Source organism: Podarcis bocagei (assembly GCF_964188305.1).
Source record: "Podarcis bocagei genome assembly, chromosome: 3".
In the NCBI taxonomy this organism is placed as follows: domain Eukaryota; kingdom Metazoa; phylum Chordata; class Lepidosauria; order Squamata; family Lacertidae; genus Podarcis; species Podarcis bocagei.
The window spans coordinates 102,385,249-102,399,916 of record NC_138127.1 but is presented as its reverse complement, the minus strand read 5'-3'; the positions used below and the strand labels follow the sequence as shown (position 1 = coordinate 102,399,916).

Genomic DNA, 14,668 nt, shown 5'->3' with positions numbered 1-14,668 from the left:
AAACATGCCCAGCTCCCTTAGCCGTTCCTCATAAGGCATCGTTTCCAGGCCTTTGACCATTTTGGTTGCCCTCCTCTGGACACGTTCCAGTTTGTCAGTGTCCTTCTTGAACTGTGGTGCCCAGAACTGGACACAGTACTCCAGGTGAGGTCTGACCAGAGCAGAATACAGTGGCACTATTACTTCCCTTGATCTAGATGCTATACTCCTATTGATGCAGCCCAGAATTGCATTGGCTTTTTTAGCTGCCGCGTAATGATGACGCTGACAATGTACACTTGAACAGGTTTTGTCAAAAAAAGGTTTATTTACGCACACACAACCAGTTAAGAAAATGCAAAATAAAAATGTCATACCACAGTAACAGCAAGTTAGAACCTGAGAACTTTTACGTTTCGAACTACATAAAACTTTTTCATGTTGACGTGCTCATTGAGCTGCCAGAAATTCTTGCGCCAAATATTGCTACTGGCTAGAAGGAATACTCTTCCCCCCCTTCCATTTCATACTTTTGAGTATTACAAAAATAGAATTTATTATATTGACATCATAAAATTTATAAACCACTTGTTCATAAAAAAGACACCCCAACCCTCAGAGGTTTTACTAACACTTTAGCTGCTTTGGAAGCACCACTAGAAATGGAGGGGGAGTATAGCATCCTAAGAAGTTGAGGATCAGACTAAGATCCCTCCACCCTTACAATCTATTCACAAGGACAGAAAAAACAAAACCTTTTCACAGTGCAAGGAAAACCCAAAGGGAGTGTTAAAACCTTTTCGTCACCGTATTTTTTGAATACTGACTGCACTCATTTAGAAACCAAGCAGAAACGAACAAGGAAAAGCAACAACAACAGCATCTTCATATCTGTGCAAGAGTGGTCTCCTCAATGTGAGAATTCTGGAAGTTTCAGTTAAAGGTATATATATATATACGCCAACACGTTTCAAAGGCATCTTTTGATATATATTTTTCAAAAAAGAATTCACAATGACACAGTCATTACTATCATCTAAATGTAGATTTGCCTAAATGCAAACAAACAAAAATATCAGTGCTCAATGTCAATCTCAAGAACAGCAGGGAGCTGAAAAGGAACCTGAAGAGCTAATATTGAGTAAATTAAGGGTAGCTATTTTGAGTCAGAGACAGTTCACAAAAAGAGTGACCAATTTCTTTCAATAGTCATGTGGTTACATGTAGGGTTGTCAGCTAATTAAGTAAATCCTGGCCAATTAATTAACCAAGTTAACTCCGAAATCCTATTCATGCCTACAGTGGTACCTCGGGTTAAGAACTTAATTCGTTCTGGAGGTCCGTTCTTAACCTGAAACTGTTCTTAACCTGAGGTACCACTTTAGCTAATGGGGCCTCCCGCTGCCGCCGTGCCGCCAGCATGCAATTTATGTTCTCATCCTTAGGTAAAGTTCTTAACCTGAGGTACTACTTCCGGGTTAGCGGAGTCTGTAACCTGAAGTGTCTGTAACCCGAGGTACCACTGTATTTTTAAGGACATCCCAGTGAATTAAAAGTGCCTTGCTCCAAACTAAGTGTGCAGAGGAGCGAGCGCAGCCTAAATGTCCAACCCCAATAAGATTGCAATATCAGTTAACAGCCCTTACATGGTAAAAGCACATTACCCTGCCTTGGAAAAGGCTAGGAATTGAGAGTATTCAAAAGTTCAGTTGCCTGCAATTCTTATCAAATGGGAGTCCTTCCTTTCGTAAAACCTGCCTATCCGGTGATTTGACAATGGAAGAAACACCAGTGCAGATGGGATAAAGTGGCTGGACCCATAAGGCAGAAGTACCAGTAGCACAAGTAGCATATCTGCATTGCAGATGGGTTGCTGGGGTTTCAATACACAGTCTAGCTTGGCACCTATTCATGATCCGTGGTAAATGGCATGCTGGGGCTGCACCGCTTACCTGGCTGCCCTCTGGCAGAGTTGGGCTACACATCGTGATGGAGAGGGGGAGTGGCAAGGCGTTGTAAGGTCAGTACAGTGCAAATCTGCCATTGAGCCAATTCAGCGCTCCCGCTGCCGCATTTGCAGAATGCTTACCTCCAAGACTTGGAAATAACTGATTTTCAACATTACGATAAATCACCAGCTAAACATTGTGATATATCGATATAGCACTCTGTCTGAAATAAGGCTGGAAGTATGTAGAAGCGAACAGTAGAGCTGGGCGATATCTGGTTTTCAACATCGCAGTATATCACCAGCTAAACATTGCGATATACCAATATATCACCATGTCTGAAATAAGGATTGAGGCCATTGGCTGGCTTCATGGTTTTCCCCATACAGTGGTACCTCAGGTTAAGAACTTAATTTGTTCTGGAGGTCCATTCTTAACCTGAAACTGTTCTTAACTTGAGGTACCACTTTAGCTAATGAGGCCTCCCGCTGCCGCCGCACAGCCAGAGCACGATTTCTGTTCTCATCCTGAAGCAAAGTTCTTAAACTGAGGTACTATTTCTGGGTTAGCGGAGTCTGTAACCTGAAGCGTCTGTAACCTGAAGCGTCTGTAACCCGAGGTACCACTGTATCATGATTTTTGCATAGTGCGTACACACACGCACACACAATTTGCAATATATTGCCAGGTCAAAAATTATGAAACTGATATCACGATATGGACTTCAAACTGATTTGGGATGATATACCGATCGATATATCACCCAGCCCAACTGACCTCACTCCTCCCCTTTGCTACTGCTCAGAATACGTTTCTCCCCATCCCACAAGAACTTTGGAACTGAAGGCTTTGTCATATGGGACACTGGACCATCTTATTAAAAAAATAGTTGTGTTCTATCACAAGTATGGGTGCACAGGTCAAAGTTTAAATTGTTCAGGTGCGGAGGTGGCCTCAGTGAAAGGGAAGGAAGAGTCCCATCTTTCCTGCGCTGCTTCCATGTAGGTCCTAATTTGTCACTGGCCCTGGCTGCAGTTGATGAGATTCCAGCTACATGGCAGAGTAACATAGCTAGCACATCTAACAGCCCCAGGTTTCTCTGTTCCAATGGCTTAGTTGTTATTGGGCCAGAGATGAATCCTTGGAGAGCTTAGTCAAAGTACCTTTGCCAACACAATGGCTTTTGAATGAAGAGACCATATGGGCAGCAAGTCAAGAAGATGTTGATTTCAGCAGTAACGTTCAAAAGGGTTGTGGAAACAAGATTTTCACGCGGCATGCTTCTCGTCTGAAAAAGAACTCTGCATCGCTCCAGAGCGCTAGTTTTTCCACAAAACGAAACGCACGCCCCTCTTTTTTCAGAAAACACACAGGTCCAAGTTGTATTAAAAAGAGAGGGGGGGGGGGAAGGAACATCAAATGTTCCTTCTTAACAAATGAAAGCATTGCATTTCCAATCCCAGGAACGAGAGGCAAGGCAGAGCTTGGCTGTTTCCTCCTCAAATGTCAGTACACAGGAGCATCGTTCGGCTGCTTGTGTGTAGGCCAAAGGGTGCCGCCCAAATTCTGCAATGGAGATCTGAGCACAGAAGGCCTCTTCAAACCAAGCCGAGACAGGTGGAAACTCGCATCTGCACGCAGATTGTTTTAGATGCATCTTTCTTGGGGGTGTGGTTCATTCCTCTTTGGTGTCTATAGTTGTGCGCAACTAGAGCTGAATTGGGAGCCATAAGATCACATGAAGCTGCGTTATAGTAACTCAGAGCAATGGTCCATCTTGCTTTGCATGGCCTGCACAGTAGTTCTGGTTTCAGCCTGGGAGTGTTCTCCAGCCCTATCAGGAGATGCCTGGAGCTGAACTTGGCAGGTGATCTTCCACTGAGCTAGACCCTGCACAATTGCAGTCTGAAGGCAGAGTAGGGGGCATGGTGTGCAAGCGCTGCCCCTCCAAAAGACAACATCAAGGAAGGACAAGGGTAGAAGAGCCAGGCTACAGGCTGGGCACTGGCTATGGGAGGCATTGGGCAAAGGCTCTCAACTCAACTATTCTCTGATCAAATGAAACAAAAATAGTGCAGTTCTTTCTCCACTTGCAAAGCTACCAACACTGGCATAGTCAATGTTGCATTAAAGCTTTAAAAAAAAACAATTTTTTTTAAAAGAATTGCTGGAAAACTTAATACATCAGTGCCCAGTCAACCAACAATGTGACTGTACCCTGTAAAGCACCCCTAGATAAGACCCGTCAAGGCCAGAATACAAAAGAAGGGGTTGGGAGTTGCAAAACTCATTGGTTCAGCTGAACATAGTTTAACCAAGAGTCTGGCTACAACAAATGCACCAAAATATAATTTAAAAAAATTAAATAAATCCTCTCAATCAACTTTTTTCAGCAGCACAAGAATATAACCACAGAGTGCTTTGTACAAAGCAAAGTAAAAACAAAACTATCAAACCTCACCTGATTGCCCCTCCATCACTAATCCTAAAATTGCCATGCCATTGTGTAAATTCCAGCATACACTAGTGCATTGAAAAGGAATATTACTTTCCCGCAAAAGACATGTAGAATCTAATTATCCTGTTGAAAGAAACTATTGCCTGTCTACTGGAGCAACAACTTGATCTAATCGCTATTCAGAGCTTTAAATAATGGCATCAAAGTTGCCCCCAAAAGAGCTAAGGAACTCTTCGTCTTGGGTGCTGTATGGAAAGTACTGGTTATTGGATAAATTCATCGGATTCTGCACGGCAAGGTTGCTGGGCGGTCTTGATTCATTGAGGCTATCCAGGTAAGCGAAGGGCATCGTCTCAAAGGTGCTGGAGATGGTACTTGAAGATGCGCTACCTGAAACTGCTACTGACATGCCAGGATGCGGCGCTGGCTGGACTTGCCTCCTGTGATCGCTCGGATTCAAAACTTGGGTGAAGGATGCCTTCTCCAACATTACACCTGAGCACCGGGCGTCATCCATCTCCATGCCGTTGCCATTGGGCGTTGCAACATTTACAGTGCGAAGAGGCTGGTTGCTGGAAGCGCTGGAGACACTCAACATGTCTTGCTGATACATGGATGATGCTGATGACGTTTGGCCATTCGTGGCTCCAAAGAGCGCTCTGTAGAGGTTCCCATCCTTTTCGTTGGCCCAGTGCAGGCTGCCTTCCTGTCCCAGCGACGGAGAGCCGCCGTTCTGCGCGCTGGTGTGCGGCGCTTCTCCTGAAAAGTTGCCTTGCTGCAGGAAGGAGCTGAGAGATGAACTGGAGGAACGCCAGCATGGCAGAGGAGCTCCGTCCTGCTTAACGGGCCCTGCCATCTGCAGAGATGGGTCAGCGCATCCATTGGAACTGTGGTTGCTCATCGGAGGGGAATAATAGGACTGCATTGGAAAGGTCTGCGCAGGTGTTCTCTGCGGCGGGAGGAGGACATCCCCTGGAGAGTGATACATATTCAGTTCTGTGAGAAAGAATCAACACAGGTGAGATGGTGCAAGTCATGTATAACCATAGATAATAGTAGTAGTAGTAGTAGTAGTAGTAATAATAATAATAATAATAATAATAATAATAATAATAATAATAATAATTTTTATTTATACCCTGCCCTCACTGGCCAGAGCTGGGCTCAAGGCGGCTAACACCAGTAAAATTACAGTAAAAACATAATAGGGAAAAAAACCAATTTAAAATACAGGTTAAAATGCAATTTAAAATGCAGCTTCATTTTATAAGTAGCCCATAAGGGGAGGGAAACAAAAGGGTCAGACTGAGTCCAAACCAAAGGCCAGGCGGAACAGCTCTGCCTTGCAGGCCCTGAAGAAAGATGTCAAATCCCGCAGGGCACTAGTCTCTTGTGACAGAGCGTTCCACCAAGTCGGGGCCAGTACTGAAAAGGCCCCGGCCCTAGTTGAGACCAATCTAATCACTTTGCGACCTGGGACCTCCAAAATGTTGTCATCTGTGGACCTTAAGGTCCTCCATGGGGCATACCAGGAGAGGCAGCGATTCTTGAATTCAATAGTGTTTGTTGGCATGTGGAATGGACTTCCACTCCTCAACTCAACTTCTCTTTCCTCTCCTCGCCCACCTGCAGTGTCCTGTGAACCCCCAGCCCTTTGCTCAGGAGAGGCGGTGCCCCCTTAGGCATGTCAGTTCATAAACAACTTGGTTTGTCCCATTATTCCAATGATGCTCCAGGATTCCCCTGAACTCAGCTGCGGAACTTAATCCATAATGGAATCTCAATGCATTCTTGCTGCCTGCCTCAAGATGATGTCACTGCCATAGCTGTCAACTTACAGATTTGAAAATAAGGGACCAGCAGCCTCAAAAAGAAGGGATCGGCAGCCAAAATAAGGGATTTTCCAAGCACAGGTATGTTCAACTTCTGAGCCCCTCCAAGCCAAAGGCAGAAAGCCCAGCCAGCAGCCAAACAAAGCCTCAAGCGGTGGTTTCCACAGCGCAGCAACCCAGCAAAGGGGATGCAGCAAGGAAAACCACCGTCACCTCTCCGCTGGGAAGCCCTGAGCAAAGGCGAGTCCCCAGGCAACGCGGCCGATTTGATGGGCACAAGGCATGCAAGCTCCACCCCCCAGTTGTTCTTAGACTCCTTATTGGGTGAGCAACGCAGCCAAGCAACCCAGTTGGAGCCTCCCTCCTCCCTGGCCAGCAAGGAGGGAGGGAGAGGAGCTGCTTCCTTTGAAACCCAGGAAATTTAAGGGACATCATCAATAAGGGACAGCAGCGGGACACAGTGCTGGGATACGGGACTTTCCCGCCAAATAAGGGACGTTTGACAGCTATGGTCACTGCCCATATATGGGAAGAGAAGGGGTGAGATGAATGCTGCTCAGGACCTCCTCACTGGGAGAGGCATAGTGTGGCAGATGCCCTCATTGCGATCTACTATATCCTCACACAATGTTCATGGTCATGGTAGAGATTATGTTGTGAGCCACGCTGAGATCTACGGTTGAAGGGCGGCATGCAAATTTAGCAAACAAATTAAATAAAAGCAAATATGGAAAGGAAGAGAGACAAAGGAAGAACATGCGGTAAGCAGAACCAACCTTTCTTAATTATCTTTGCCTCACCAGCAGTATTCTGGAACACAGAAGGTTTAGGCCTCTCGTATGGACCTGCCAGGGGGGGAAAGGTGGTTAGGCTGTGCATTTTCTTCTAAAAAATAATAATTGTATATCAGTCCTCTTAGGTGGTGAGTGCTGCCAAAAACAGATGCAAGGTGGAAGACAGTTAAGAAGGGGGTCTTGAGGGCAAAATGAAACTTCATCAGAGGCCCTTCTCTGTGTGCCTCATACTGAGGGAGTTATGGAGGTTGGATGCATAATAGGCCTTTTCAGTGGTGGGTCCCCATTTGTGGAATGATCTCCCCGAGGAAGCACACCTGGCAGCACCTGTGTCCGTTTTTAGACACCAGGCCAAGGTATTCTATTTACCCAGGCCTTTGGTAATTAAGTTAGGCTCCATTGTGGTGCTAATCTTTTGGCAGAGTTGGTGGTCGACCTAATCCACCCATTGTGTTTTGGACAATCATTTTAGGAACTCTCCGCTGAACATTCTTGGTTAAAATAAAGTAAAAGCCAAACATGTATCTGTTTGTATTTCATTCGTTTAGTCGTTTTGAGACTTTTCTTCTGCAGAAAGCAAGTAGCAAAAGTAAACAACAACAACAACAACAACAACAACAACAACAATTGTTGTTGTTGTTGTTGTTGTTGTTGTTGTTGTTGTTGTTGTTGTTGTTGTTGACTGGGATTATCAGGGACATTTGAAAGAACCTTCAGGCGCTGCCCAGTGGAGTCTGGAACCTTTCTGCATCCCCCTACAGAAGTGAGTGCATGGTATTTATTCCTCTGTAGGAAAAATACGACCTAGAGGCACTTGTTTGCGCTGAAGGCAAAACCTGACCCCCTTTGCCCATGGTATTGTCCATGCAGCCTGACTCTCACTGGCAGGGACCCTAATGGGGGGGGGGTAGGATGCGATGCCACAGAGGTATTTGAGCTTCACAGGCCTCCCTCCCAACACAGCCCATCCATCAAAATGATAAGCATCTTGTGATGGAAGCTTAACAAAACATTTTGGCTGTTACTGCAGAACATCAAAACAAGGGGAATTGGAGGGGGGAAAGAAAAGGTAAAAAGGACCCCTGGGCAGTTAAGTCCAGTCAAATTAGACTATGGGGTGAGGCACTCATCTCCGGTTTCAGGCCGAGGGAGCCGGTGTTTGTCCATATACAGTTTTCCGGGTTACGTGGCCAGCATGACTAAACCGCTTCTGGTGCAACGGGACACCATGATGGAAGCCAGAGTGCATGGAAACGCTGTTTACCTTCCCGCCACAGTGGTACCTATTTATCTACTTGCACTGGCGTGCTTTCAGACTGCTAGGTTGGCAGGAGCTGGGACCGAACAACGGGAGCTCACCCCATTGCCGGGATTCGAACTGCCAACCTTCTGATCGGCAAGCCCAAGAGGCTCCATGGTTTAGGCCACAGCACCACCCACATCCCTGGAGTATCCTTACCACAGTCTTGCATTAGCTTCTGCAAAGCAATTGGTGATCTCTGTTTTTTTGCCTTATGACCGTAAGGATCTAAAAGTGGAGGAGAAAACGGGATTGCAGTTAGCGATGTTTCCAGAGGAAGAGAAGCCCAGTTTTTTGTTCTGTTCAAATTTTCAGTGGAATATCGGAAATTGTCATATATGGGAGAATTGGGCTATTTGGTCTTGCAGGCCATTAACTTGACCAGCAGAGTCCTAGGCATATTTCTTTCCCATCATTTGCTGCTTGACCCCCCCCCCCATATAAGCTGGAGATGTCAGGGATTGAACCTGGGACCTTCTGCATGCCAAGCAAGTGTTCTACCACTCCTTCCTATTTACACTTAAATAGGGAGGGCAGGGGTCAGAACATTCCTGCAAGACTAAATATAAGGCTCTGTTCCGAAAGGACTTTCATGTGTTGAGTTTTAAAGGTTGTGGCTCCTCCTCCTTTGAGAGAGTAACTTTTTATTAGGGCAGAAGAGGAAGCAGCCCAGCATTAAAAGTTAAGCAGTCTTTGACTTCAGTCTTAAAATATCTCACTGGCGGCAGCAATGCTGTAGTGGAAACGGAAGAGGAAGTGGTTCTGAAAATAGGTTCTTGTAAGCTCAGTGACCAATCTGGTTGCTGTGCAATTTCTTCCGAGATTTGATTCAGCAGCAGTAGCAAATGTGTTATCCAATGTGTGCGAGATGAGTCCTCTTCAGACTTACACATTTAACACTGTCTAAGTACATGAAGGTCAGGTGAGGACATACATAATGGCTTGCTACTTCCACCACCCCATCAACCTTCTCATCGTTCTACAACTCATGGAGGGTGACTGAATCGGAGAGTTTCGGGTCCCTGCATGTCTTAAAATCCTGGAAAATTTGTGTTGTGAAACATGCTGATACAATCGTGAATACAGAAGGCTCCTTGGCCAGTTGCCCCCCATGAAGGATAGGATGGTGAGAATGATGACATGGGGAGCATAACTTGCCTCCCACCGTGTATTTCATTAACACAGAGCTTTCCAAACTGAGTGATGTGAAACATTAGTGTGTTGGCTGCAGTGTGTCAGTGTGTCGTGTGAACGCTCAAGCGAATAGAAAGGCGTTTGTTTAACCTCTGGCTTGCTAGTAAAACTGAATTACTGTGCCGTGAAATGATTCATGTCTAAAAAGTGTGTTCACCAGCATGAAAAGTTCGGAAAGCTCTGCTATTAACCCCAAGGGGGCTTGCTTCCTCCAGCCGGTGCAGTACCTTTCTCCTCCGGCAGGTATCTGAAGTCCATGGGGTCGCTGACCTCTTGATCCGAAGGCCTGCGCAACTGCATCTTCACAGTCACGGGCTCGGCGATGTCTTTGTAAAAGGGAGGTGTCCTAAAGACAATGGCCACTTGCCGATGCACGTCGGCTTGTGAGAAAATCCCCTTGGCTTCCCATTCATTCATGACGAATCGGACCTCGATGTCATCTGGTTGCCAGAAAAACAACAAAGCGTTGGAGTTAGCGCAACAATTTGAAGAAGAGGAAGAGAGTCAAGCACTTCTTAGCATCGCCACCCAAGTTCTGCTTTCTGCTCTTGCCGTTTATCTTACGGCAACCCTATGAGGTTAACTTAGGTCACACGAAATTGGCTTTGCTCGAGGCTGTCCAGCGAACTCTGTGATGGAGCAGGGACCTGCCATGCCTAAACCCAAACTCAATTCGTGGCATCACACTATTATCAGTTTTGAATGATTAGGTGAGCAAAGGAGAGGAGCCTTTTGCAGGCTCAGGTCAGAAGGTCCATTAAGCTCAGCATCCTTCTTCACGCAGTAGCCAACCAGATGCCTCTAGGATGCCAACCACAAGGAAGGAGTGAAGGCAATGGCCCTTGTATCTGGGGTACTGCCTATCACCCTTGGCCTAGGACCCTCATACCTACGGGACCACCTCTCCTGATATGCCCCATGGAGGACCTTAAGGTCCATAAATAGCAACACCCTAGTGGTCCCGTGCCCTAAGGGAGTTAGATTAGCTTCAACCAGAGCCAGGGCCTTTTCAACTCTGGCTCCGGTCTGGTGGAACGCTCTGCCTCGTGAGACCAGGGCCCTGCAGGATCTGATTTCTTTCCGCAGGGCCTGTAAGACAGAGTTGTTCTGCCTGGCCTTTGGCTTGGAGCCAATTTGATTCCCTCCCCCTCTTTCTTTTTCCTTCTCCTCCTGTGATGAGGCTGTATTTTAATATTTTAATGTTTCAATATTTTAATGTTGTATTTTAATCTTGTTTTAAAGTTGTATTCATTCAATTTGTTGTTATTATTGCTTGTTAGCTGCCCTGAGCCCGGCCTTGGCTGGGGAGGGTGGGATATAAATAAAAATAATTATTAATTATTATTATTATCAAGTTGTAGATAGGTAGCCGTGTTGGTCTGCCATAGTCAAAATAAAAAAATTCCTTCCAGTAGCACCTTAAAGACCAACTAAGTTAGTTCTTGGTATGAGCTTTCGTGTGCATGCACACTTCTTCAGATACACATCTTCTTCAGCACACAAAAGCTCATACCAAGAACTAACTTAGTTGGTCTTTAAGGTGCTACTGGAAGGAATTTTTTTATTATTATCAAGGTTACACTTAGCCATCAACTTGTGGCCACCAGGCAATGGCTTTTCCCACCTGCCTTGCCCCACCTTCCAGCCCTAGAAGCCTTTCCTAGGCCATGACTCTGAAGAAGAAGAAGAAGAGAAGATTTTGGATTTGATATCCCGCTTTATCACGACCCGAAGGAGTCTCAAAGCGGCTAACATTCTCCTTCCCCTTCCTCCCCCACAACAAACACTCTGTGAGGTGAGTGGGGCTGAGAGACTTCAAAGAAGTGTGACTGGCCCAAGGTCACCCAGCAGCTGCATCTGGAGGAGCGGAGATGCGAACCCGGTTCCCCAGATTACGAGTCCACCGCTCTTAATCACTACACCACACTGGCTCTCTGAGAACAGCAGACGCAGCTGGGAAGAGAGAAGAGGAGATCAGGGATATTTAAAAAAAATGATTTTATAGGTTGTGTGTCCTCGTTTCTCACTTTGATCCTTTTACATGGTTTTGCTTGTTTTCTGGTATTTCACGCATTGTACTGTGCCATTATTTTTTATTGATTATACAGTGGATGCTCGGGTTGCGAACGTGATCCATGCGGGATGCATGTTCGCAACCTGCAGTGTTCGCAACCTGCAGTGGCGCGTCTGCACACGTACGGGTTGCGATTTAGCGCTTCTGTGCATGCGCAACCGCCGAAACCCAGACGTAACCCGTTCCAGTACTTCTGGGTTTCGGCAGTCTGTAACCTGAAAAAACGCAACCTGAAGTGTCTGTAACCCGAGGTATGGCTGTAGTTTAGTAATTCTTTATTTTAACTGATAAGTGTAAGCTGCTTAATTATTATTTGCCAATATTTAATTTTACTGATTACTGTACTATTATATTCTAATGGATCGCCGAATATTGCTTTATTTGATATGTTGTTTATTTTAAAGTTATTGTGCCTTATCTGTACTGGATCAGATTGCTATTATGTGTGTGGCCTTTGTTGTCTATTTTGTTGTTTCTTCAGCTTGTCCATCGCCTTCTGCATAGCAATATAGAAAGGCGGTATACTAATTAAAAGTGAAATGAAATCATGGCCAAATCATGATTCACTCTCCCCTCCATGAATTTGTCTATTGCTCTTTGAAAGGCATCTAAGACAGCAGCCAACCAGCAAATTTAATAACACGCATGGTGTGTGGAAAAGGCATTCTTTTGCCAGCCCTGAATCACCTGCTGACCTTGTACACCGAACCCTAACACTGTTATTGCTGATCTGTAAAGGGAAGTTGTCATGTTGGAAGCTGCCCTGAAGATCAGGTGATTCCAAACAAGAAAACAACTTCAGCTCTTGCCAAATTTCTTCTTCTTCTGAGCCTCCAGAAGAGGATCTCAGGTCAGATGCTGATCAGGAGATCACACTAAGGCTGCCCAACAATCTTTTCCAGCGGTTTGCCTGTTGTTTCATGCCTGACTCTGGATCCTAGCCTGCCTGACTCCAGAAGACCCAGTTTACGGACCATAAGACTCTTGCACATTTCCCTTTCTCTGCAGACACAGGAGGAAGTCTGGAGGAAGCCAGTTACCTTTCTGAACTTTGTCGCACAGTAGGAAGATTTCGTCCCCTCCTTTCACACTTCCGCAATTTTTGTTCACACGACAGATTCTCAGTTCTGCTGAATTGGGAGCCCCTAAGCAGAAAAAAGGAAACAATGCTTAGAGGAGAGAAGGAGAGTCGGTGAGGATGTTTATGGTAACTCGTGCTTAAAAATAGAGAGGTGGAAAAGGAAGCTCTGCAGGCAAGCGTGTTGTTCGGTGAGCAACTATCTGCCACAAAACTCTGCCGTAGTACTGTGCTGAAATACAATTGGGAGGAAAAACTTAACACTCCTCTGGAGCAATAGAGCTCCAGAGCAGTTTGCAAACACGCCAAATGCATATTCACCAAATGTCCCTGTTAGCCATGTAAAGTCGCAGGTCACCTCCAGATCACCTGTTTATTGAGCATCCAACCCGATTTGCTTGAATAATATTTGTACCAAGGTTAAACAACATTTGCTATTTACAGAGCAATCTTTCTGACTGATGTGTAGGGAAGTTAGATGATGTTATGTGAAGCAATTGTCATCCCATACTTTTCAGTGTGCTTTCCTATCTTCCTTGCTACAAAAAAGTGTATTATTATTATTATTGTTGTTGTTGTTGTTGTTGTTGTTGTTGTATATTATTATTATTATTATTATTATTATTATTATTATTATTATTATTATTATTATTATTATTATTATTATATTTTAGTGTTCTGTTGGAAGCCACCCAGAGTGGCTGGGGAAACCCAGCCAGCTGGGTGGGGTAGAAATAAATTATTATTATTATTATTATTATTATTATTAGTAGTAGTAGTAGTAGTAGTAGTAGTTTGTTGCACAAAAGTGCCAAACTTACTTCAATTACATAACATGACTGAAAGTATGGAACTGAATCCAACCCTCAAAATAAAAGACATCTTTGCAGCAAATTCCAAGAAAATATGGATGGAAACCAACTGCTTCAATAAGGCGTGCACTTTTTGTGTTAATCCTATGGATGGCAACCATGACACCTACCTTGTGGGTTGACCAGCTACTCTGGGTGCACCTACTGTGAACTGCTCAGTCATCTGCCCCACCCATTCTGCTGGACAGCTGCCATCACTGACTAAACCACCACTCAGCTTAACAGTCTGCAGTTCCTAACTCTACATATTTGTAACCAGGAAGAAGCCCCAGTGAGCTAACATGGCCCTGCAGATGTTTCCTCAGAAGTATCTTAAAGGTCAAGTGACACATGCATGGACATCTAAAGGGTGGAAATTTCAGACCTAAATTAGATATTCTAAAGAAGACAAAAGAAGAATGAAAAACAATGACAGATCCTGCTCCAGACTCACTGGAATATCTAATTTTCTATTACTAGACAACTGCCACTCAAATAATGCTGATGAATGCACTTAATGCACTGTATTATGTTCTATTTATAGATTTCATCTCATGCAATCTCTTTGCTTTCTTCTTTAGTCAACACCTGATTCTTAATAGTTATAATATTAAGATGTCTCAGAAATGTTTATTACTGGTTTTTGTATTCCATAGATTCAAGAGTGTACAGTCGTACCTTGGTTGACAAACGCCTTGCCAGTTGAACGCTTTGGCTCCTGAACGCTGTAATGCCGGAAATGAGCATTCCGGTTTGCGAAACTGAACATCCGTGGAGGCTTCCGCAGAACCTGAACATCTGTCGCAGCTTCTGCGGCTTCCAATTGGCTGCAGGAGCTTCCGGCAGCCAATCGGAAGCCGCACCTTGGTTTCTGAACTTTTTGGAAGTCGAATGGACTTCCGGGACAGATTCCGTTTGACTTCCGAGGTACGACTGTATAAATGTTCTACACTGTTAGGACTGTGATAATGTTAAAACTGAATAAAAAGTATAGTATAGTATAGTGTGTGTGTGTGTGTGTGTGTGTATGTATGTAAAATGATACGATGATTTCCAATCCAGTCGTAGCAGAAAGGTCTATTGCCAAATACTGTGATTTCATTCTCAGATACAGTGGTGCCTCGCAAGACGAAATTAATTCGTTCCGTGAGTTTTGCCG

At 44.8% G+C, this 14,668-nt stretch overlaps 1 protein-coding gene across 3 annotated transcripts in view; it reads right to left on the bottom strand.

Annotated features, from left to right (window-relative positions):
* Positions 1-283: 283 nt before the first annotated feature.
* REL (REL proto-oncogene, NF-kB subunit) overlaps positions 284-14,668 on the bottom strand; it is a 64,892-nt gene continuing 50,507 nt past the window's right edge. Inside the window, exons 6-11 of one of the 3 annotated variants that reach the window (XR_014006501.1) lie at positions 12,621-12,725; positions 9,734-9,946; positions 8,472-8,540; positions 6,995-7,063; positions 2,585-5,382; positions 284-2,553 (exon numbers count right to left, since the gene is read on the bottom strand). Coding sequence is in view for 2 of the 3 variants with exons in the window: in XM_081188617.1 (XP_081044743.1) it covers positions 4,574-5,382; positions 6,995-7,063; positions 8,472-8,540; positions 9,734-9,946; positions 12,621-12,725 (1,265 nt within the window). In the remaining variant the exon portion in view is untranslated. Of the gene's footprint in view, positions 5,383-6,994; positions 7,064-8,471; positions 8,541-9,733; positions 9,947-12,620; positions 12,726-14,668 lie in introns of all 3 variants that reach the window. The other 2 variants (XM_081188618.1, XM_081188617.1) reach the window with 2 other exon arrangements.